The 25,475-nt window shown below is 27.4% G+C and overlaps 1 protein-coding gene across 5 annotated transcripts in view; it reads right to left on the reverse strand.

The window, feature by feature from the left end:
• Positions 1 to 613: 613 nt before the first annotated feature.
• Positions 614 to 25,475, reverse strand: part of LOC107445112 (ras-specific guanine nucleotide-releasing factor RalGPS1) — a 60,007-nt gene continuing 35,145 nt past the window's right edge. For 2 of the 5 annotated variants that reach the window (XM_016059449.3, XM_016059448.3), the window contains exons 2-17: positions 17,618 to 17,740; positions 15,900 to 16,025; positions 15,763 to 15,813; positions 14,430 to 14,513; positions 14,168 to 14,350; positions 12,366 to 12,489; positions 10,536 to 10,667; positions 10,346 to 10,439; positions 9,035 to 9,244; positions 8,872 to 8,904; positions 7,314 to 7,414; positions 5,702 to 5,753; positions 5,153 to 5,252; positions 3,968 to 4,060; positions 2,285 to 2,479; positions 614 to 1,332 (exon numbers count right to left, since the gene is read on the reverse strand). In XM_016059449.3, the coding sequence (XP_015914935.1) occupies positions 1,303 to 1,332; positions 2,285 to 2,479; positions 3,968 to 4,060; positions 5,153 to 5,252; positions 5,702 to 5,753; positions 7,314 to 7,414; positions 8,872 to 8,904; positions 9,035 to 9,244; positions 10,346 to 10,439; positions 10,536 to 10,667; positions 12,366 to 12,489; positions 14,168 to 14,350; positions 14,430 to 14,513; positions 15,763 to 15,813; positions 15,900 to 16,025; positions 17,618 to 17,683 (1,674 nt within the window). In that variant the 5' untranslated portion in view covers positions 17,684 to 17,740 and the 3' untranslated portion in view covers positions 614 to 1,302. Of the gene's footprint in view, positions 1,333 to 2,284; positions 2,480 to 3,967; positions 4,061 to 5,152; positions 5,253 to 5,701; positions 5,754 to 7,313; positions 7,415 to 8,871; positions 8,905 to 9,034; positions 9,245 to 10,345; positions 10,440 to 10,535; positions 10,668 to 12,365; positions 12,490 to 14,167; positions 14,351 to 14,429; positions 14,514 to 15,762; positions 15,814 to 15,899; positions 16,026 to 17,617; positions 17,741 to 20,938; positions 21,355 to 25,475 lie in introns of those variants that run through there. The other 3 variants (XM_016059447.3, XM_016059450.3, XM_071180048.1) reach the window with 3 other exon arrangements.

Below are 25,475 nucleotides of genomic sequence, written 5' to 3' on the forward strand. Positions count from 1 at the left end.
TTCAAAAGTCGAAAATTTTAAATAAAATATTTCTGAATATAGCTATCGTAAATTTGTCATTTGTAAATCATTATATTGAGCTAAAATAGGTATGAATATTGTTACAATAAATTATTATCTTAGTACTTTCAGTTGAGACTTCTGTAATCTTCCAAACAAAGATTACATTTATTTCATTTTAGTAAAGAAACTAAAGTTGCTACTAAAAAATAGAGTCTTTGAATGAAAAGTTATTAAAATTTCAACAAAGTACAAAAAATGTCAAATTCATCTAAATATTATCATTTGAAATTAAAAAAATTCTTTCAATTCATTTCTTTTCTTAACAAATAATGAATTAAACAAGAGAAAGTAGTACATCATTTTATCAACGGTTCAGTATTCTTGCCAGAGTTAATAAGCTTTTATAATTATCGAATCCTGGAAACCTGATTTGTTGAATGGAAGATAAATTTTCAAAAGAGGTGCTTTTGTTGGCTTACAAAAAGTTAGTGTTTAAAGCTGAAGCGCTGTTGAATCATTAAATATGATGAAATCACTGTACAAATAAGAATTGAATCTAAACTACAATTTTAGCAAGAAATTCATTAAAAATTTATAAATAAATAAAAAATTTCTTTTGCTATTAAGTTTAAAACTATTTCAAATTTAAAAAAAAAAATACCTAGGGTAATTTTTTGCTATTATATCTTTGTGCATTGTATGAATAAACTAAGCTCCTATCTTATTCTGGTTTAAAAAATGTAAATCAAACAAAATTTGCTTCATGTGTATCAAGGTTTCAACAAGAAGTAACATTGAAACATGTGTATGTTTTCCACTCAAAGTGAACCAACTTGTCGGTTCACTTAGGCAAGTGTATGACTTGTAAAGAAATTTTTGCATATTTCATGTTTAAATTTTTCTGTCACCTAACATAGGTCATCAACTTTTAATAGTAAAAATAAGAATGAATTTTATAAAGCTGTTCAAAACAACTATAATAAATAAAAATGGTCAGTCAGAAAATACTAAAATTTTTACAGCAAAAATGGATTTTAAATACACAAGAAGTTAAAAACGTCTTATTTGAAGACCAACAATAAAACTACTTGCATTTTTTTCTTCTTTCAATGTAATTTGGACGTAGACATTTGCCAATTCAAAGAAATTTCTTTGGCTAGGTAAAGTAGTTCATAACAAATACATAACATAATAAAAATGAAAGTGATAAAAAGTTTATGGCACATGGTCTAGAGGCACTTGGCATCTTCCCAACTCTGCAGCAAATTAAAAAACCATCTTAACTAAATCACTCAGTTGTTATTCAAAGGTCATCAGATTTTCTAAGTGCTAAAAAAAAAAAAAAATTATATCACGGTAAGAAAAAGCATTTTTTGAAGTAATTATATAATAATTTTCTTCTTGACATTCATGTCACATCACTATTTAGTGTTTCACAATTTTATGACGTTTAGTTAAATAAACTGACTTTTAAATGAAAAAAAAAAAAAAAAACACCATCTAACTCTTATGAAAAATGTGAAAGTAAGGACTGTGACAATTTGATCATTAAACTAGAGTCAATTAAAGCTATCAAAAAATGCTACAATGTGCGAAAAGGAAGCACATGTTTGTAAAAAGTCTCTATTACAAATACCTTATGTTAGTGTTTCCCAACCCCCGGTCCGTGGATCAAATGGTTCCGGGCCGCCCATTTCATTGAAATTGAATTTAAATTGCTAGGTTTATACCCCAAATTAAAGATATCTGTGTTCCATAAAAATTTTATTTATTTAATTGACTGTTGAATTGCCCCCGAAGGTAGTGAAATACATTTTTTAATGCTTGTAATGTATCATTGTCTCCGATTACCCCAGATGGATCCGTCTCATTGCAAAGAAACAAGCTCAGGGTTCTCATTGATTTAACGTTCCAGTAAGTTAAAATGTTAAATCACTTTATATTTATTTTTTTGGTGTATGTATTTTACTTTGAAGTACTGTATTTTATTTTGAAGGCATGTTTAAATACAATTAAATTAAAATTAATAAATCAAATTAATCTAAAATATAAACAATCCACACACCCCCTCAGTGGGTCGCGGTAAAATTATCAAACATTGACAGGTCCACGGTGATAAAAAGGTTAGGGAACACTGCCGTATGTGATTAAAATAGAAAAGACAAAACATTTTTAGCATTTAAGTTTTCTAAGGAGATGCTAGCCCAATGCAATTATGTACTTCCACAGAATACCTAAGTTTATTAATGTTGAGAAAATAATAGTAAAGCAGTAAACTTACAGTACATTCATCATACTGATTGGTGGCTTTTCTTAGGCAGTTAAACCAATGAACAGCCTTTAAAGGAGAGCCAGTACGGAACTTGTAAACATTTCCTCTCAAGGGATCAGTCAGTTGGAATGCATCAGATTGATTTCCTGAACAAACGACTAAGCACCCAGAAATATCAATGGACTTGGATGGCAGGCTCTTGAACTGAAAATTAACATTATTGTAGATACAAATTTATGAAAATAGAAATAGAATTGTGAAAAATTTATCAGGGTAAAAAAATGTTTTTCTTTATTTTTGGACACTCTTAGGACAATGCATTAAACATAGCATAACGAAGCATGACATAACCTAAGGAACATACATTGCTACATACAGTGTTTTCCCTAAGCGTTTTTAAAAAGGCGGCCTGCCTAGACTGCTACTTGGTTCCTATAAATGTGCCCTTTTTGCAAAAATATGCTGCCATCCCTTAAAAACACTGCATTTTTTTAAATTCATATTCCATTTAGAAAAGAATATTTTCATTGTTTAAATAATAATGACACACTGGTAAAATTATCTGTCTTGATAGGTTTTATTACAAATATTTACTTTGTTAAGATTATTCTCAACTGGTTAAAAATTTATAAGCATCTCTTTTTTCGGGGCTTGGTATATTAGTAATTTTTTTAAGTGGTTTGAAATTTATTTTTTAAATAAATACCTTTGTTTTTTTAAAAAAAAACACCTTTAAATGTTTATTTCATCATATTTTTCAGTTTAAATTATAGATGAAGCTTTCGTGTTAATTGATTCATGGTTGTTTTAGTGTACTTTTTCAGAAAAAAATTTATGCAGAGATATTGGTCTATTGGTATGCCTTTAATTATTTTTATAGACTATAAATTTTCTCTTATTTGGATATTGAGAGAAAAAATTATTTTTTGAAATATACACATAAAATAGTATAATCAAGTAATCTAAATTTTTCTTTTTTTTACGGAGCTAAGCTATTGCCCTGCCCTTTTTTATTCCTAGGTAGAACTCTGTACAATATTTAAATTTTACTTACCACCTAATTGGTTTTTCTAATAAAAAAATTCCACACAAGAGATTTTTACTTATTATATTTTACATATTTATACTTAGACCCAAATGTATGATTAAAATTTCATTGCAAGCAGAGAAAATACATTGTCTGCTTTTTCTCATGCAAACTATGTTAAAATTTTATATTAAAAAAAATCAATTTTCCTTCTTAAAGTAATGGAAAAACTCTCTTTAAAGTAATGGAAAAACTAAGCATAAAACTACAATCAAGTAAGATTAAAAATTTGACTAAAGTTTATGTTTAGGACAATTTTGACTAGAAATTAATTTAATTTTGATTGAACTTTAATCCCATTCACCTTTTTATCCCTTCTCTATTTCTGCCATAAAAAAGGTACTTTCATCTCTAGTTTAGAAGACTTTTTCAGAGTTTTACATAAGCCAAACAAATTTACCAAGCTAAAAAATTTTTTCACTTTAAACTTTTCAACACACACTTGAGTGCATAGGAACTAATGAAAAATGTAGTTGGCAGAAAAGCAGTGTCGCCCACATAATTAAACCCCCCTTCAAGAATAAGAAAAAAGAGAGAAATAAAGAGAATAATCCATTTAAGTTGTGAATATTTGTAAATAAAAATAACACTTGAAAACGACTTACATCAGACTTTTCAGTACCTCTCAGAGATTTGGGTGGGAAATAAATTAGAGTAGTGTTTTTAAGAACAAGCCAATACCTCATCCATGGTGACATCTAAAATATACATCATTGAATATCATATAAATACTACGAAACTAGTTGGGTATGTTAAAATACATATGAAACAAAATTTTGAAGAAAAAAAAAGAAACAAAACTTTCTAGATGATACCATTGTTATTTAATAACCACACTGTAGTTGAGAAAATTGTTAAATAAATAACAATAATTATTGTTCAAAGCTATTTTCCCTTACTTTGAAACTCTACATTCCATTTTTATTTATCTTAAAACTAGCCTTTAAATGTTGCACATTTATTTGTAAAATAAATTGCTATAAAGAGCCAGTTTTACACAGAATCAGGCAAGGTTGGATACTTGAATTTTATTTTAATTGTTTGTTAATTTTCTGGATATATTCTTTATGGAAAACTATTATACAAATTTTTTTATTTTTTAGTTTTGTCGAGTTTTTCTCTCTCAATGTTTTGGGAGTTTAAAACTGAAAATCTTAACTATATTTGAGAAAAACACATTAATTCATGAGTGGTAATATATCTTGTGAAAGGAGTCAGTAATAAAAGTTTTAAGTGGATAAGTGCAAAGAAATACAAAACTGTAATTTTTAGACACAAATATTTTGTAATTTATAAACTGTTAGTAAATAAAAGTCCGCCTATCCATTGCTTGCTTAGTATTGGAATTAGTATTTCAATTGCCTGGATAGCAATGTCAGGCTAAGAAATAGTTACAAGTCAGAACTTGCCCTAGATAAAACTTAATACAAAACCTGAATACTTAATATATTGATTTTTGATGCGATTTTATTCGATTCGGAGTCAAAAATGACACCAGAAACTTATTACTTGCCTATGCTATTATTACTTGTTATAGCTATGAATATGTTTTGCACCCTCCTTCTTAATTAATTCTAGGTAGAGGCTGAAGCTCTCATTGGGGAAGGATTTAACTTCAAATTTTAATATTGAGTCTTTTGGAATTTGCTTAAACGGGACTTGACTGTAGGTTGCTAAATACTGTATTAGTTTTTATTAAAGTTGTGATTGATATCTTAAGATATATAAAAAATGAAAGAAAAATTAAATGAAAAATAAACTATATCCACACACAAGGTTAATCAACTTACAGCTGGTTTCTTTCCTTCTTTTAAAACAGTCTTTCTTCTAACATATCCTTGGAAAGTGGCAACTGCATCAACATGTTTTAAGTTGATTTCATTACTTTCACTATAATAATAAAATAGTTTTAATTAAAAGAGCCCATCTTTAATTTTGAAAAAAAAAAAATGTGAAAAAAATTAATGCAGATGTATTGAAAGAGTTTGATTTAATCTGAGAATCAATAGCAGCTGTAATTGTGTTAAATAGTTGGCATAATACTCACTTTAATGGGAATAATACTTATGAAATATGGCAAGAACTCAAAGAAAATCATTTTCATTAACATTAAATTCTAATAAACTACTATTGCATAATTGAGAAATTCTCTCATGAAAAAATTTTAAACTAACAGTTTGGAGAAAAAATTTTTTATGAGAGAATGGACCAATTTCAAAATTAGGCAAATGAAAACAGATTTTTAACAATATTAGGACTTATGCCTTTAAAACCATGTATTTGTAAAATAAATATGTTAAAATCAAAATAATTGTGAAATAAAATCTAAGTATAATCACCTGCAGTTAAGGGGAAGATGTTCCATCCAAGTATCGAAATGATCATGAATATCTAAATATGGAAAAGATGGAAACAAATTTACACAATTGTATTTCACATTGATGTCATCAAAACGCATTGTGGTAATTAAACACACAAAAAAAAAAACTACAAATTTTATGGCATTGCATTTTAATTTAAAGTTTTCTATTGCACACATTTTTCACGCTATGGAAAGTTTATACACATTAAGAAAAGCACTTACAATATCCTTTTTTTTTAAAATAATAAAAAGTTATAGAAATCACTTAATATATTTTTATTGACAGTAGGGCATAAAAACAACTAACACACATTGTTTTGAAATATTTTTCTTTCTTTTTATAACCCAGCTGTGTCAAGTACGTAAGTTTAGGGTCTGAATTTATTAGAAGAAGAACTCTTAGGGTCTCATAACCTGCATCGTTCAGATGAAAAGACCAAAAAATGCTGCTGTCCGAAATATTTCACTTGAGCAGTATCATTTTTCTTTGAAAAGATAAAAAGAAGATAAAGATAGTGGCAGATATGACTGATTTATTAGTATGGAAATAGCTTAACCGATTTAGAATGACTGTCATTTTTATCTCCCTAGGTTGGATATTAAATATTTGATTATATATCATTAAACAAAAATTAGGAAGGCCATTTTTAATACTTTTCACTTTTGGCAAACATTTTAAATGGAATTTTTATTATATCAAAAACTTCCATTTTCAGGAAAAATAAAAACATTATAAAACTGTTACAAATCATAGTAGATATTGGCACATAATTTGAAATGAAAGATACTAATGGACCATCCGTATCCAACTATGGGTGTGTCTGCTTCACGAGAAAAAGTATATAGTAGTTAATTCATAGAAGATTCAAGAATTAAAAGAACTTTCCACCATGTGAGGCGTCTATTTTGAAGGAGTGTCCATAACGTAAAGTCTCACTGTACTTTCAAAATAACACCTTAAAAATATGTTCCCTTTCCACTGGACAACATTAACAGAGTGGAAGTAAAATATGTTAGGTTAATATTTTATAATGGATTTTTAATTAGTTCAAAATCAAGAGCAAAACAATAGTGCCATGATCAGTTCGATCCAAAGAAAATGACTAGTTACTCCGGACTTATAATTTTCTTCGGTAAAGTGTATTTCCTTAATTATTGTATTTTTCACCTGAACTAGTAGTAACCTGATATGAAAATTTAGTAAACTATCATACGTTAATTGTTTGGTGTTATTGTTAATTTATAAGTAAATTCATATAATTTTATGAATTTTCTAAATGTATAAGAAGTTTTTACTAAGCAAATACATTACAAATTATTTTGTTAACAAGCACAATGAACAAAAAATTATTGTAAGTAGTTGATTTCCCATAATTTTGACATTTTAAAAACAATTCTAAACGTGAAAAATATACAACTTTAAGCAAACATGCTTTTTATTCCTGGACATAGCATACATATAAGTATAAAGATATGTATTTTCTTTTAATGATATCATTCATTTCAATGAAAAAATACCAGACTATCAAACAAATACCAATAAAGACCAAAATAGATATTTTTTTAAAGAGAAAAAGAAGTTTAATTACCTTCTATACTTCCAAGCGATCTTTTTCTAGTGACAATTGGAGCATGCTCCATTATACTGTCATCTAGTAGATGCCTTTCAGATGAAAATGTAGAACATGAGCTAAAAAGAACAAAATTATGTATAATGAACACACAGTTAATTTAAATATAATTTTTAGACTACATAGAGCCCAAATTTTCAGACAAAATGCATGAATATATTTTTATTTCAACCTCTCTCCAAAATCCCCCCCCCTGCATTGAAAACATTTAAAGTTTTGCCTATTTACCTCATTTTGTTTATTTATTGTTAAAACAAATTTACCATACATAGATATTTATATTTGCAAATGGTTTAAAGTTCAAAAATGCTTTCATCCTTCATTTTCATTATGAAACTGAATGTAGTAAAAAGGAACTATCATGTTAAATAAGATAGATATGACTTGAGAGTATGTAAAAGTAAAACTAACTCCATTTTTTTAAGACACCCATTTACATTCTGATGCCAACTTTTGATGGGTTACTAGAACTGTAACTCCATGCCCAAAGATTTCTTAGAGTCCAGCAAGGGACCTCTAAAGTTAATAAAAGGAAAATTGAATTTTGAAACCATTTGAAAATTTGTTAGATATTTTCAGATTTAATGTTTTGCTATCTTGCTTGGAAATAGAATCATTAAAAATAAACAATGTATTTTGGATGTAAAATTCGAAGAAAAAAATTTTTTGGTTATGTTATTTTTTTCTATTCCTCACCAAACTCCCAAATTTATCTATTATTATCTTTATTATATCTATCTTCAAGCCCTTTTGTACTTAGTTTTTCTAATTTTATGTAATCAGCTACAAAACACTAGGAATATTCTGAAGGTGTTTGATTAGCAAAAACATACCGAGTTTAGATTTCTAAAATTTGCATGCTTAATAATTTCTACTATTACTCAACATTTATAATTTCGTACAGGATGTTTTTGCTGATATAGACATTTAATCGTATTTTAATGTTCTAAGTAATTATCTGATTTAAAAAAATATTAAAATTTTCACAAAGAATTCAATATTTCTGAATAGATAGGGATAAATTCTGGTTGATTTGGCACAGGTTGGGACCAAAGTATGTCAAAATTGGTAATTTTGTCGAAATTGGCTTTTAAAGGTAGTCGGGTACCAATGCTACTTGGACTACTATTAAAATAAACACTTTACTTTAACCTACTCTACAATTAGGCTGATTTTTTCTTCGATTTCGATGAACGGATGAAAATTAATTTTTTAACCGTTCTCGCCAAATCAAGTTGGGGTGCTATCTATTTGTTTCCAGAAAACAGGTTTTTCCACATAGTACGCTCAATTGAGAAATTTTTGCATACATTAGCCTAAGTAGCAAATCATATGAAGGGTGCAAATAATGCAGTCCCATTTCAAGTAGTCCAACTACATGGTTAAACAGGAATAAGAATTTTTTCATGAAGTCATTTACTTTATAATAGATTAGAAACTTTTTGACTTGCATTTCCAGTGTTATTAAGTGCTGAACATTTAGGCTCTACTTATAATACATGAAAAATAATTCTACCTTAATGTGTCCACTGACAGTGATGAAAGAACACTGAAAATGTAAATAAAGAAACATATTACTAAAAAGTTTTACAGAGTTATGTTACTTTTGTAAACAGTTTATATTGAGTGAGCAAGCAACAGAAGAATTACTCCAAATGTACAAAAACAAACATAATTACTTTGCTCCTAAGCTCCATGCTTTCCTGTGAGTTGGAACAAATCGAGAGCCATGTCCTGGCATAGACCTAGAGGAACGAGCTTCAAACGAGCCTGGAATTCCTAAATTGTTTCGACCTGAGAGTTTTAAATCTTCAGTCACTAAATGTCTGCGGCAGTTGTTTTCTCTCAAGTTTGGTGAAGTTTTTAAGGGTTCGAGTTCTAATGACAACCTAAAAAAAAAATATTAACAATAATTATTAGAATATGAAGAAAAAATATGAACTAAAAACAATATAGAAATCCAAATAGCACGAGATTTTTAAGATAATGAGATGAACAAAATGAAATATAAATAAATTTAAATGATAGAAAATAATAACCAGCAAGATACAAAGTACCAATCTAATCATGATGAAGGGTTGCAATATGCCTTAAATAAATTATTAAAATTTTTTTATTGGTATATTATTAAAAATCAGGGATTAATGAGAAATTTAAGCATGATGGTGGCGTGGCGATTGCTAAATATTGTACACCAGCAATATAATACTAAAAGTTTATTGAAACTTAATGGTATTGTCTACAATTGTTAAGGAATTGATTTTATCGTGAAGTCGGGCACATTAGATTTTTTTTTGTTGCTTTTTGAACCAGTTGTGCACCTCTTATTTAACTTCCCTAAGAAACAGATGTCTTTCAAGGTCAGATCTGAACTAAAATGTAGATGGTTCAATATCTTAGTTCGTATTCTGGTTTTAGTTATATTGCTCTTTGTATGTTACTGTACATGTATATTATTGTTAGAAAAACATTCTTTATTTTTAATTGGGGTTGAAAAAATGTAGTGAAATAGTCCATGCTTTATAATCAATAAATTTGGACTCAATATTTTGTATAAGCAAATTGTGAGAGTGATATGAAATTTTGAAAAGGTAACAAATACTTACATACAAAAAAATACTTATTTAAAAATTATAATTTACTGCCATATGATGACTTGATTTTTATATAAAATCACCCCACAGATAAGCAGGAATTTACTGAATATAAATTATGCCCATTAAGTGTTGTCTTTGCTGTGCTATTTTTACAAGAAAATTCAAAGAAATGTAAATTCTTTTTTAATAGAAATGAAAAAAGAAACTCATGTCAAACTTAATAAAAAAAACTTTTTTAACAATTATTAATAACACGGCAAAATTAAATAAAATAGTAATTAAACGTAATAGATGAAATATATTTAAAGTTAAATATGTTTCAAATGTTATAAAATGAAGGTTAAATATGTTTTAAAATGAAATAAATATTATTAAAAAAAATACAACACTAACTTATAATTTTCATCTTCAACAAATTTTTGTAGTTCATCAATGTATCTTACAGATTTTAAATAATTCTGAATGTGAGGTAATACTGGAAGATGATCTAGAAAAGAGAAAAAGGATGGATTTTTTTTATTTATTTAGAACACATAATATAAGAAATTAACAGAGAAATGTATAATCAATTTAAAATACAAACCATAATTTGACTGTTGATAATCAGCAATTATTCGAAGAATATTATTCATCTTCATTTGGCGATGATGATTATCTAAACCTTGAGTAGGAGGATGAGCAATGTCAATGAATACTAGATCTTTTAAGAACAAACCTAAAAAAATTTAAATTTATGAGTTGTAAGTCAGTCTAAAACTCTGGATAGTAAAAAAAATTTTCAGCAACTTTTTTCTTTCTTTTTAAAATATTTACATAAAAAAATCATACATCTCACTAACAATTTAAAACAAAGCGTTATTTTGAAATATTTTTAGAATTAAGTTCATTAAATACCCCTTGAATTTTTGAATAATTCTTAGCCAGTAAATTCTAGTTCAGAGAATTTAAAGTACAGTACAGAACTGATTTCCGTTATCCGGAAATCAGAAAACCAAAAAACCGGAACAAAATTCGATAAATTTTCTCGCCAATTTTAAAAAAAAACAAAACAAAATTCCCTAAGATTTTACGATTTTTCTTTCTTTTTTTAAAGATGTTTACCATCATTAGTGTGTTACTTCATCGTTTTTTCTTATTTTTAAGACTATTTCCATTTTTTTTTAGTTGGGTTTAACAATAAAAAAAACTGCTTTTTGTAGGGATTCAGAAAACCGGAAAAATCAGTTATGCGGAATGCGATGGTCCTGACCGTTCCGGATAATCGGTTCCCTACTAAACTAAAAAGCATATTTAACTATTTAAAATCCTTTGAGAATGGTCAGAAAATTTTACTTGCAGCTGATAAGACATAGAAAATGCGGTCAATGTCAGCAATTTAAAAGAGTTTTACTTCAGCTCTATGATACTTAAATAGAAGTGAAAAAAAATTATTCTTAAAATTTAATTCTACAATTTAAATGGTCTCTAATACAGCCAAAAATGAATGGGGCAGAGTTTATCCCTTAAGCTCTAAAAAGTTTAAACATATTTTAAAGATTTAGTCTGTAACATAATAATAGTCATACCATTTCTTTTTATTTTACTAAACTTCGTTTTTCATTACGTTATAAAGCTCATGATACTTCATTTGGACATGTGTTAGCTTCAGAATCCATAGACATTAAATTTAACACTGTTCTTGAACATCGCATATACATATCAAAAAATTTATCACTATTCATATGCTTATAAACTTTTTTCCCCCTTCCCTTTCATTTCAGGCAGTATTCATCAAAGACCTAAGAAACTTTATTTACATATTTTATTGTACTTAACACAGTATTGAATGCTTTAAAACAATTGTTTAAAAAATTTATAAAGCAATGTTAATGATTAGCTAAGTTTTTTGTGATAAACATTGGATTTTTTATTCTTTCATCTTGTTTTTTTTAGAATTTAAAACTACATAGAATACAGAACAAAAATAAGCAGAGGCACAACAAATTAACAAAAAAGTCTAGTAAAAATATTATACAGATTGAATAAACAGCGAATTGATACTGGGATAAATTATGTACAAAGCATAACTGTATAACATAAAATGTAAAACTTGATGACGAAATGTACAGATATTTTGAAAGTTATTGGCATATTGTGCAGTGCAGATCTTCGTTTTACAATCTATTTACATGAATCTAGTTCAATATAAGTAGTATAAAATTATTTTTATTTTTTAATTAGTATTTTAAGTTTTAGAATCTTTAATTTTAATTTTTTTTTTAGATTGTTAGTTGAGTGAATCATATAAAGAATGTCAATCATGAAAACGTTTAATATACATCTTCTTTAAGTCATAGATAAATAACCTATAGCATTTTATTGAATATCAGAATAAAGCAAATAATAAATTAAAGCAATAGATCAAACTACTTACCCAAATAAGGAATACAGGGAAGCTTGATGTTTGACATGTGATCACGAAGCTTTTCAAAGTTATTTGTATCCGAAAATAATTCTGTTAACTTGTCAAATGTGCTCTTGTCTCTTTTGGATAGTTGCTGAAAATATTGTGTTAGATTTATAAAAATCAGTAAAATCTATAAACTATATTAGAGGTGCACAATCTTTTCAAGAGAAGGGTCATTTGCACAACAGATTGACTAATGAACGGTGGTATGTTCAAATATTTAAGCATGTTGACAGCAATTACAGTAACTTTTATATACGCAGTGTTCTAGGCTCTAAATCTTTTTTAAAGTTAACTTATTAATATATTTGCATGAGATTAAATGCTTTAAAATATTTGAAGTCCTTTGAAATAGTAGAATCAAAACTTATAATTTAATAAAAATTTTTTTGTTTGTTATTTAAAAAAAAAATTTAATATACTCAGAATAAATATAAACCATGGGAAAAAGTAATTGTTTTTTTACGATGTTGCATAATATAGAACTCCATTTTAAAATAAATTATAACAATAAAGAACTGTAATTTTCGTAGAATTAAAGTAAAAATAAATATGAAATACTCTATTGGGTAATATAAATGCAAATTAGATATAATTAAAAAAAAGTTCATGAAGTTTAAATAAAAACAAAATTATAAAGCACAATAAGACTAAACTTATAGTTATGAATATACTTCAATTTTAGGATATTTATATTTAGTGAATTAAAAGATGTTTTAATATAATAGCAAAATTAAATGTTTTTTTTCTATTAAAAAAAAGATTAAAAATAAAGTTACAAAAAATTAAAAACAGTTACAAACAATAAACAGTTAAAAAATCAGGATCTCATGAAAAGATCGGGAATTTTTATACCATGTGGAAATGCAAGGCGCTAACTGCAAAAAAAAAAAAAAAAATTAAATCGAAAAGCATTTGTAGTTTTGTTGAAATCGGCACAAATAAAACGTACCAAAAAGTGAGGACTCTTAAAACATCCAATAAAAAAAGCACCTTTAAGAGCTTTTAAAATACAAAAAAAAAAAACACAATTAAGCCTCTTTTTTTTTTCGCTATGCATCATGATGTAAATTAAAAATCTAGTTATTAATAATCACAAAACATTACTTGAGACAGGAAATGTAGAAAAAAATCTATAAAAGATACATTTTTTTTAAAATTTTTAAAAATTTATTTTATAAACATGCAATTTTTAGACCCTTTCAGTTATAAGCTATCAGCAATAAATTATGAGACTAGCTTATTAATAGTTTAATTTAACATAGTATTTACACAGCACTTAACTGAAACATTGCTTAAAGAGGAAGAAAAAAATTTTTAATCATTAAAATAATAATAATGCAGTGAGGAAAAAAAAATTATTACTAGGAAATAGTTTTTAAAATATTTACATTAAATATAATTCCAGAACTTAAAAAACTATTACCCACTCACACTTGAATAATTCCATAATTTAATGGAAATGAAAAATTAAGTGAATTATACAAGTGACATACAAATTAAATTAAAAAACCAATTTTTTCAACATGCATAAAAATAAGACTTTAAAATATATTAATTAATTTTAAATGCATTAAACACCACATGAATTTTGCAATACCGCACCAAATACATAATGCAAATGTACACAATGCATAATACACAAATACACATATGGATATTAAGATATTTAACAAATATAAGTATGTGATAGTCGTCAAATAAAATGGAATTAGCTCTAACTTATGAAATAATGATTTTAGAAATATTTTAATTCAGAACACACATACTGTCCATGTATTTTCCAGTCTGAAAACAGATGCACTCTGTAAAGCTGAAATAACTGCATATTCTGAATGCAAGTTGTTGAATTCGTGAAGTCTTTTAGCTATTTTGATAAAATGAGCAATTATTTCAGCTCTGGATTTTGCTGTTTGTCCAGAAAGTATCTCTTTGACAGCCCACAGGCTGACCTAAAAACATATAAAAACTATATTAAAAAAATTTTCTCTTTCTAATCCAAAAACATTATGAATGTTTATTTATATTTACATGATTAAAACGCTGTGTGAATGCCACAACATTTGGAGCATAGGTCATTTTTTCTTTTTTGTTCCAACTGCAACTGGACAATTCCTGCAAAAATTAAATAGTTGAAATAGGATATATATTTTTTTTAACAAAAATATTTTGACAATTCTCACCAAATAAAACACAGTATGTCTTAAAGAAAACTGTAGTTGAGACATGAAAACTTTCTTAAATAATAAAATTGAAAGAAAAATTGAAAGTATTTTAAAGTATCACAGAACACCTAAAACAAAAAGATTGCTTGGCGTAATGCTCAGGAAACATGCGCCACATTTAAGTGGTTTTTGTTTCATTTATTTGTCATTGAATGTTTAGGATCAAGATTTATAGTTATTGAAATCTTAATAATAGGCATCATAATATCCACATTTTTAAATATATTGAAAAGAAAAAGTAAAGACTAATTGTTAAAAAGCTAAGACAACAGCCCATACCTCTATAGAAATATAACTTTCTCTCATTGCAATTGTTTTGAAATACTTAAAAAACTAAAACTGTTCACTAATTTTGAAAAATATTGATCAAAGTACTAAGAAATGGTGCTGACTACAACTATAAAAACTAGCCATACATGAATTGAAAAAGTTGAAAGACTGGCTCTATTTTTAAACATAAAAGCAATGTTTCAATTACAATATTTTAAGATAATACAATAATTAAAACAAGCATACAGCTCTAAAATGATAAGGATTATTTTCACTTTCAAAATTTTAACTGAATTATTACATTTTAGAATTCTCCAATGAAGGGAAGGGTGACAACAAGTGACTTGAAAGGTCACTAATGTATTAACATTGAAAATAAGACAAACCATTTTAACATGGATGTTTAATAATTAAAAAAAACTACAAATAAAAACAAAAAGAGGGATAGGTGAATGCTCAGGGAATAGAGCATTCACCTTCCAATGAGGTGAACATGGTTCGAATCCCAGCGGTGGCTGGCCCATACGAATTCTGCACACGGTGTGCACCAACAAATGAGCTGACGTAAAATATCCTCGGTGGTAGAAGGATCATGGGTTGGAGTCCCCTTGATGTCGAGCTAACCGTGGAAGGTTTTCACGATTTTCTCCCCCATGTAATGCAAATGCAGGTTAAATCCATCAAAGAGTTCTCCACGAAGGCAAATTACTAGCAATACTTTATCCAGGAGCTCCCTTTTCTGTATTGGGTTCAAAATTACAAGGCTACAGAGTTGAACATTAGTAGTTGTAAACCCTAAATTCGGTCAACGGCTGTTATAAAATTATAAAATAAAAACAAAAAACAGAAGAAAAAATAGATATTTTTACCTCAGGCTGAATTTCTCTGAATACTGCAATGTCCATTAAACATAATTGACTCTGTAAAAGAAATTGAAAGAAGATTAAAAAAAATCCAACTTTAGAAATTGAACAAATGAATTAATAGGAGGACGAATAACTCCTACAGCAAAGTCTTCAGGAGCTACTCTAAGCACTGAGAAAACTACAGCATCGTAACACTTCTGATGGGTACTGTCGCCATTCCATCGTGTATCTAGTGCATCGTGTGAATTAGAAATGCAACTAAAGCCCTAGAAGACAAAGCACAGTAATAAATTAGAATTTTACATACTACTCAAATTACATACTACTCAAATTTTACATACTACTTAAATTAACTAGTAAACACAATTACTTATTATTTACAAGGAAAAAAAGAACATAAAAGAAATTTATCTTAAAACAAAGATATGATATGCTATGCGAATAATATTTCTAAACATTTTTGAAGTAAGTTTACACTTTTTTTAGTAAAATTTTTGAGTGAAAAATTAAAATCTACTTCCAACCATTACAATCTAGGAAATAGTGATAAGATTCAATAAAAATAATAGAGTTGACTGTCTACCTATATGTTAGGTACTATTCTTCTAAACCTTTTTAGCGATACTTTATAGCAGATACAAAAGGTTTATTAGGAAAATAAAATAGTAACAATTTTGACAAAAATCCAAATGAAAGATTAATTTAGCTACAAATAAAACAATAAAAATAATACGCATATCATAGGTATGACAAAAGAAAATCTCAATAGTAAAAATAAAAATATTTTCACATTTTTATTTCTAACAGAAACGTAACTCACAGATAATTAACTAGATAAAAGAATCTCTAATATTTTAAATACAACGTTAATGAGAACATGAAGTTTTTATGGTATCAATAGTTCCAGTACTTTCATGTACAACATGAGAAGTAAACGAATGGAAAGGTGCAACATGAGAACTTAAACAAGCTTTTCCTTTACGAATAAAGCAATCTCAAATTTAGACTATCTCAAATTTTGATAATCTGTAGACAAAAAACTGAAACAAATATTCACTTCAAAATCAACAGAGTAATTTGATACTATTAATATATGGGGAGATTCATAGGATTTGATGACACACATATTTATTTCCTTTGTTGAAAAAAAGTAGATGGGAGAATATATCGCTTCTCAAATGTATGTTTCCATATTGGCATCTCAATATGGATATATATTCACGCCAAATGAAATTACCTAGTTGTTTGACAAGTAATAAATTGGAGAAAAAGCATTATATAGTTTGTCTAAAGAGAGAACTCCCCTAGCCAATCCTACGGACCCGTGGCGGTTAGTATGGCAACGAGGTATAACTTTTTCAAGTAGGGGTGTGGGTCACTGTTTAGGACATGTTTTGGCTCGGATCAGCGAGAGAAAGGGAATCACTTTCTTCAGTCTATTGTGTTAGCCCTAGAGTGGAGAGAAGCTACCCTCCCTGAAATGCACTATTCTTGTTTCCATAGAAGCAGACGGCCTCAGACTTTTTGGCGGGGGAAGTTCTTACCATAGACAAACTATAGATTACCCAGAAAAGAGAGAGAGAGGTGGTTACAAGTTTTACCTTTAGAGTTTGCCCTATATTTCTTTTTAATTTCTTGTAAGCTACAATACAGAAGTCTCTAAAACCTGCAATTATTTTGGAGGAGGTGCTTACACAAAAAACTTTATTTTCTCACAATAAACAGGATGAAGCAAGACAGCTTTTATTTGAAGTAGAGTATTTGGAGATTCAGGTTTACATTTGTATTGAAAACACCATAGATATAATTCCAAAATATCAAAATAAAAATATTAATCAAAAATATTAAATTTACTTACCTCATTTTTACTATGTGAATTCATTTTGGAAGAGGAAATATCTGTAACCATTTCACAGTACTTCATCTTGTGACAATTGTGAAGATCCTAGTGCTAAGAGCAGCTACACAAATTTCACAAAGCCTGAAAGAAAGAAAAAGTTGTATTGCAAAAAAAAAAATTTTAATTAGAAATATTGATTGATAACACATAATTATAAAATTATGATTTAATTTTAAAATTGCAGCAATAAAACCTGAAACAAGATACTTATAAAAATATTTTTTTACACTAATTCTGTTGAGAATTTTGACTTAGTAATAGTAAAAATGAAAGGAAGAGCTGTAGTTGCTCTATAACAGTGTTCCCCAACCCGCGGTCCGCGTACCTGTACGTGGATCAAATGGTACCGGGCCGCACATTTCATTGAAACTGAATTTAAATTCCTAGGTTTATACTCCAAATTAAAAATATCTGCGTTCTATTAAAAAAAAATTATTTAAAAAAAAAAGGCCCCCGAAGGTAGTGACATAATTTTTTTTAATGTTTGTAATGTATCATTGTCTCCGATTACCCCCAGATGGAACCATCTCATTGCAAAGGAACAAGCTCAGGATGCTCATTGATTTAACGTTTTAGTAAGTTGAATTGTTAAATCACTAAATATTTAATTTTTGGTGTAATTGTATTTTATTTTGAAGGCATGTTTAAATACAATTAAATTAAAATTAATAAATCAAAATAATCTAAAATATGAAAAATCAACGTCCCCTCCCCAGCAGGCCGCAATAAAATTATCAAATGTTGATTGGTCCGTGGTGATCAAAAGGTTGGGGAACACTGCTCTAAAACATAGAGGAGCTGGGGTTAGTTGTTTGACTTTTCTGTTTTTATTTCTTCCCTCTAAAAATAAAATAAAAATTGAACATATAATTTGATATTTTTTTTCAATTAGAGAAATCACTTATTTTCTCCCATTTATGATTCTTTTCAAAAGACTCATTTGGTAATTTGTAATTTTTTAAAAACAGATCTTTAAGAAAGGACCAGCGTGCCCTGAGATTGAGACATCTCATGGGGTACATTGGACCACAAAAATAATGAAATAAAACATAATAGATCAAAATATTTTATAGCAAATTAAAGCAACCAAAACACATTTCAAACAATAGCGTTGTAATGAAAAACCTGATATTTACTTAAAGGGATTCAAGAAAAAAATTTGAATTATATCAACGTCATGCACTATTATTTATCAAAGGATTTGCTGGACATAAAAAATATTTTTATCAGCATTGGAATTACATTGACAAAAGGTGAAAAGCAACACTTCTGACAAATTTTATTCTAAATTGAATAAAACTAGTTTAATGTAACTTTGTAAAGAAAATCAATAAAATACATATTTGCAGACAAGATGAATTTAAAGTAATTTTTAGTGCATCTATATAACATGAATAGTGAAAGTATATTTTTAAGACTTTTCTACTTTTAAGAAAATGTAAATACATTTGAATAAACATTAATGGGAACACATAACTTAATATGTCTCAGTTTTTAGTGAACCAACGAACCCCATGCTCTGGGTTTGACAAAAGATCACAATAATTTCTTTTCTATAATGGAAATTAAAATAGTTGCAAGTAATTAATAAAATAAAGACCTAACCTTGTCAAATAATTGCAATTTATTGTTCTATTGTTTTAGAAAAAAATTTTAAAAGGTAAAAGTAGTATAGTTCAAGACATTACTTAGGTATGCTCAAATACAACTTGTTGAAACGAAAACGGCACACTTTAACTGACCCATCCAATTCCTTCATATGAATTGTGTTAGACGCACAGCATGTTAATGGAGAGAAAAAAATATTTATAGCATTAAAATAATTGAACCCATTCTAACATGGTTCAAAGTCCCAACTTACCCAATTTCCCCTTATTCTCAAAATTTCATATTTTAACCTTGAAACTACAGCTAATAAAATAAATAAATAGTATTTTCAAATTGTTGTGCAGTGGGAACCACCGTTGAAAAGCTTAATACATATATAAGAATAACTACAAACTGTATCTGGTACCATGACAATTTTTACATTAAGATTTCTGCTACCTTTATTATCGTATTGGTGCTTGCACTAAAAAAAGTGATAGCTGAGCGGTGGCATGTCGGAAACTAATAAAAAAACATCACAGGAAAAGACTAACTAGAAAGGTATAACTTCATGCCACTCCAAGATAAATACAATAGCTTACCATCTTGGAGATAGTAGTTGATACAAAAAAGTAATAATACAGAATATATCTGGATTACTGATTAAATATAAACAAATAAAAACATCTTTATTATGTTTCGCAGTGAAAATCATTATAAAATTGCGGCAAATATTATATCATAATAAAATCTGTTATATCTCTGTATCCAAAGCAATGCTTGTGAGACTAGTCAAATCATTATACAGATATTTATTTAAAAAGTTAAATAACTCATCTTTAGTATGTATTAAAGAAACACATGAATTTTAAGGTTTATGACAAACAGTCTGTAATCACCAAAATGCAATGACATGGTTCTTGTAAAAACAAATTAAATTAAAAAACATAAATACTATACAATGGCTGAAGGTAAAATGCTTCATATTTCAAGTTTACCCACTATAATGTTTTTAAGTGCTACTGACACTTTGTCATAAAAATCTTGGTGCAGGTACTTATAACTTTAAAAATTAGCATCACAAAATCTTTTAGAACATATCAACATTTTCAAACGAATATATTGACAAAAAGATTCATTAAACTCATTTTGAGCATTATATAACACATGATTACCTTTTTATAGTCATACTCATTGAGATAATCAAAATTTGAACAACACAAATATTAATTCAAATCATTCCAAAACTGAAGATTAAGATAAAATTAATAAAACTTAATATTTAAGTTAACATAATTGTAAACAGTTTGCGACGAAAAGTAAGTAACAACACACAAGTAGATCAAAAGTTCAGAATATTCTAAATTAACCTCGGGTAAAGATCAATCTAAAATGTATAAAATTTTCCACACTTAGATAAACATTAGTATACTCAGCAAAATATAAATAACATAAATTTAATAATTCTAACGGACTGACTTACCCAAGGAAATAATAAATCCTCTGTACAATTAAGGTAAATCCTCTGTACGACTTTTTTTTCTTTTTTTTATAAAAACCATAAAAATATTAAAATTGCTTACAGCTAGTAAAGAGATTCTATTACAATACTTAGAAAATTTAAAAAAGTCGATCTACTGATTTCAAGAGCTAATCAAAATTGATAGATATAAATACATTAAAAATACTTACATAATTGATTAGTAAGAGTGAAGAAAATATATAAAAAATCACAACGTAAAATAGTAGTTCACAAATATTCCTTATTTTCTAGTCCAAAAAAACGAATATTTGACATTTGGTATTTAGTATTAATTTCTATTTACATCCACATGACAAGACAGATCTGACATCAGCCTTTCCGGCGACGGAGATAATAGTTTCGCTCGCACTTTATTTAGGAGACAAAAATCTTCAATTTTCTCAAGGTATACACTCACTTTCTCTGATGTAATGCTTATTAGAAGATCATAACATTCCATAGAGTGGGTGTTTCACGAGTAATCTAAAATACATTTTTATTTTGCGTAATCGCTACAAAGGAAGTACCAAGCTTAGCAGAGAACAATTCTTTTTTCTCTTTCGCCAAGCGTTACGCCGCAGATGGAGGTTACCGTTAAAAAAATCATGCCAATTTTTCCTAAAGCGATGCCAAACTACGCCAAAGCTTCAGTTGCGTGCTTTTATGCTTTTTTCTATTTGTCTTTCATTATCCTTCTTAAACAATCAATGATTCAATGTCAATGATAACAAATAACCCTTATATCATCTTATTCATGGAAATAGAAAAATAAAAATAATTTTATTCAGATTTGAAAATAAAAAGATATTGCAGCGCTTCATTGAAAGATGATTTGGTACTTATGTATTAAAAGATTAATTTGTGTTTTTTTGTTAGCAATTAAAGACAATGGGTAAGCATTGGGATAAAAAGTAACTTTAAATAAAAACAAATAAAAAGAAAGAAAGAAATTATTAATCTGATTTTAATTATCAATCTGAGATATTATTCCTTTGATGTAAACTTACTTTTAAATTTAATAACAATAAGTAAACTATCAGAAGGAATTATGGTCCGTAAAGTTGTTTCACTAAATTTTCAACAAGAACTTCACATTACAAAATTATTTTATAATTAATGGAAAAAACTGGTAAAACATGAAGTAACTTAAAATAAATAAAAATTAATTTATACATTCAAAGCTTTTTTATATGTATAATGTATGCTGTGGTTATGGAATAGAATTTTAATACTATACGAACAAAATATTTTTTTACGAGGTGAGGTACTTGGGCTGTAAATACCATAACAATTTAAATTTAATTATAAAATTCGATTAATTAGGATTAATTTTTTTTAATTCTAATTTCGTACTATTTTATATTTTTCAAATGCTTTAATAATTTCCTCCAAATTTTTATGTACAATGTCTAAAATAAAAAACAGAGTGCCTTACCATTTTAAAGGTGACATTTTTTAAACAGAACCGTTCGACTTAAGAAAGAAAAAAATAATTTTAATTTTCTTTAATTCCAATTTCTTACTATTTTATATTTTTCAAATGCTTTAATAATTTCCTCCAAATTTTTATGTAAAATGTCTAAAATAAAAAACGGAGTGCCTTACAATTTTAAAGGTGAAATTGTTTGAGCAGAACCGTTCGAATTGAGAAAGAAAAAAAAAATTTTTTTTAAATAATTAAAAAGAAAAACTTTTTTGAAATTTTTATTTTTAAAATTTCTGGATTTTGTCATTTAAAATAGTAATTTAAAATGATGTTAAAATTAATGTTCGCAATCGCAACATTTGAATACGCAGTCATTCGTCTCAAATAACAACACCCTATAGGTCGGTGCGTTCGCGAATACTTTACAATTGGGTATACTATAGCCTACGTCACAGGTTGTGTTATTCCTACTAAATTTAACCCATGAACGGCATTTTCTGCGAGCCTAATTTCAAGCCACAAATAAACAAACGAAGTGTTTGATCGTTTAAATAGCTGCTCGCCAGATTTTATTGCATTATAAAGAAAAGTAATTGATATTCGATTTTTGATTAATAATTTATTTATGTGGATAGTGGCATAGAATTTCGCATTGCGTCATGGTAAGTGTTATTCCTACTAAGTGGAAGTAGTTGTGTTTTTTTTATATTATACCCATAATATGCTTGTTTGTTTTTTGTCGTTGTAAAATAAAGTATATAAAATAATAGTAAAATAATTCGAATAATAAAATAATCTAATCTAATAATGTAAAAAATAATAATGTAAAAAATAATAATGTAAAAGAAAGCACTTAAATTTTAAAACGAATTATTTTAAGATAAACGAGTTTAATAGCTGCGTGCAAATTTCTTGTTTTATTTAAAATTGTTCTATCGATATCAAAAAAGCAAAAAATAGGGGAAAAAAAGCAAAACATTAAGGGTTAAAATTTTTCGTTCGCTCTTCTTGAACAGATTTTTAGGGAACATATTTTCCAGCTAGTCTAATATTTGGAGGCTAGTTTTACTAGTTTAATATTTGCGGCTAATTTAATATTTTGAGAATCAGAATCAGTCGGAAAAAAATTTTCAGAGAAAGTATGCTTTTGTATGGTTATTTATTTTGCGTGTGTGTGTCATAATTCAAAATATCGTCTGGACTGGCTAATTAGCATATTTAAATTTATCCCTTCGAACTTAAAGATTGAAAAGTCTAAAAGTTATTTAGTTCAGTTTATTATTTTGCGCACTGTTCTTCAGATTGTGTTGGTTAAAATATTAATTTTCAGTGTTGCAAACAGAAAAAAGAGTTTTTGAAAAAAGTGAAAAGAAACGAAAGAAGAAAGGAAATTAGATTAAGATTGAAAAGATCAAAAATTAAGTTCCTTTTATTATTTTGAGCAATGTTCTTCAGATCGTTTGTGTGCAAAAATTAATTTAAGTGATGCCAACAAACAAGAAGATATGAAATCAAATTAAGATTAAAAAGATAAAAAATTATTTAGTTCCGTTAATTATTTTGCGCATTGTTCTTCAGATAGTTAGTGTGGAAAAATTATCTTAAGTGGCCTAAAAAAAACGAAACGTAATGTAACGAAAGAAGAAACGAAAATAAATCAGAAAATGAAAAAGGGGCATCTTTTACGCCTTCATTGTGTACAAATGCCTCCTTCCAGCATCGATTTTATAAAAAAGCGAATGAACTTTTAAAACCACCGCAGTCCGAACAGACAGCCATTGATGACGGCTGGAAAAAAAAAACGCACCTGTTGAGAAGTTGTTAAGAACGCTGTAGAAATCAGTTTGAATGAAATTCGATTTCCTAGTTCGCGTGTACTTATGTGTTGGTATAAAAATTAATGAGGTAAACGTGATGAGCAGCTGAGGTTTTTAATGAAAAGAGAAAACAACTACACGGTAGTCTGCCTATAACAAAACACTAAACAAAGGAAATGTGTTGAGAATATTGATTTAGAAATTACTACTTTTAATATAATTAGAACTTTTAATAAAAGATTTCGTCCAATTTTATTTTATTTTATTCCAGAAGAAACAATTTAAGTTCAAATATATAGAAAGAAAGAAAAGAAATGCTGTGATTGATAGCACATAATCTTTTATTTTTTTTCAAATTGTTATTCCATTTTTCTGAACTGTTACTTCTCACTAGGAAGTGAGAAATAACTGGTAAAAAAAGTATCTAACATCAAGTGCGAATTCGAAAGGTGTAAAATATCCGCCAGCCTAACTACTAAGACTAATTAACTTTTATAACATGTAAAGGACTGTTTTCATTTATAAAAAAAAGATAAAAAGAAATAGTGGTATAAAAGTTACAATTCATTAAAGCTTCACAATTACAGCTTCTCGGTAAATTTTTAATAAATCAGGGCTGTAAATATATGAAGTATAAATGTTAATAAGCTTTAGCAACCATGGATACACTGCTTTTTAAAAACCAGCTAGAAATTAAATAATTTTTTAAAATTTTATTCGATAAAAAGCATTAAGGACTAAACATTGCAGTAGCTGGAATTTAAAGAAAGAAAGAAAAGAGATACAGTGTTTGATAGAGCATATATGTGATCTTTTTTTTAATTGTTATTCTATTATAATTTACATTTTTCTAAATAGTTATTTCTCACTAAAATGAGAAATAACTGAATTGCTAAAAAAAAATCATCTAATATCAATCATAATTTCGTAACATAACATAAATATCCCTAACTATCAAGACTGATTAGTTTTATAGCATGTAAAATACTGTTTTTTTTTCGAGAAGAAGTAATTAGTCGTGGAAAGTTATAATTAATAACAATAAGGGCTTCGCAATAATATCTTCAACTATAAGAGATTATACGCATGTAAATTTATAAACTTTAGTTAGCAATCACGGATACATTGCTTTCTAAAAACCAGCTAGAATTAAATAGTTTTGTAATCAGTTTTTTGCTTTCTCCTAATAACAAATATCCATAGTAACAATATAACCACTGCCGTTCGCAATCAATCCACCCCAAAAAATAATAACTTTGAAACAAAATAAATTTTTAAAAAAAACTAATCACCCGCATCAATAACACTTTTATACCATAAAGTTTCGTAACCATCTCTCTAAATTTTTTTTCATTCAATTGTTTTTGAGTTATGAGAGTGGGAAGTGCAGACGACAAAAATCTTTAGTAACAGCAAAATAATAGCATTTTTTCTTCTTTTTTTTAAAAATTTAGAGTTAACTTC

The sequence above is a fragment of the Parasteatoda tepidariorum genome, chromosome 4, assembly GCF_043381705.1.
Source record: "Parasteatoda tepidariorum isolate YZ-2023 chromosome 4, CAS_Ptep_4.0, whole genome shotgun sequence".
Taxonomy (NCBI): domain Eukaryota; kingdom Metazoa; phylum Arthropoda; class Arachnida; order Araneae; family Theridiidae; genus Parasteatoda; species Parasteatoda tepidariorum.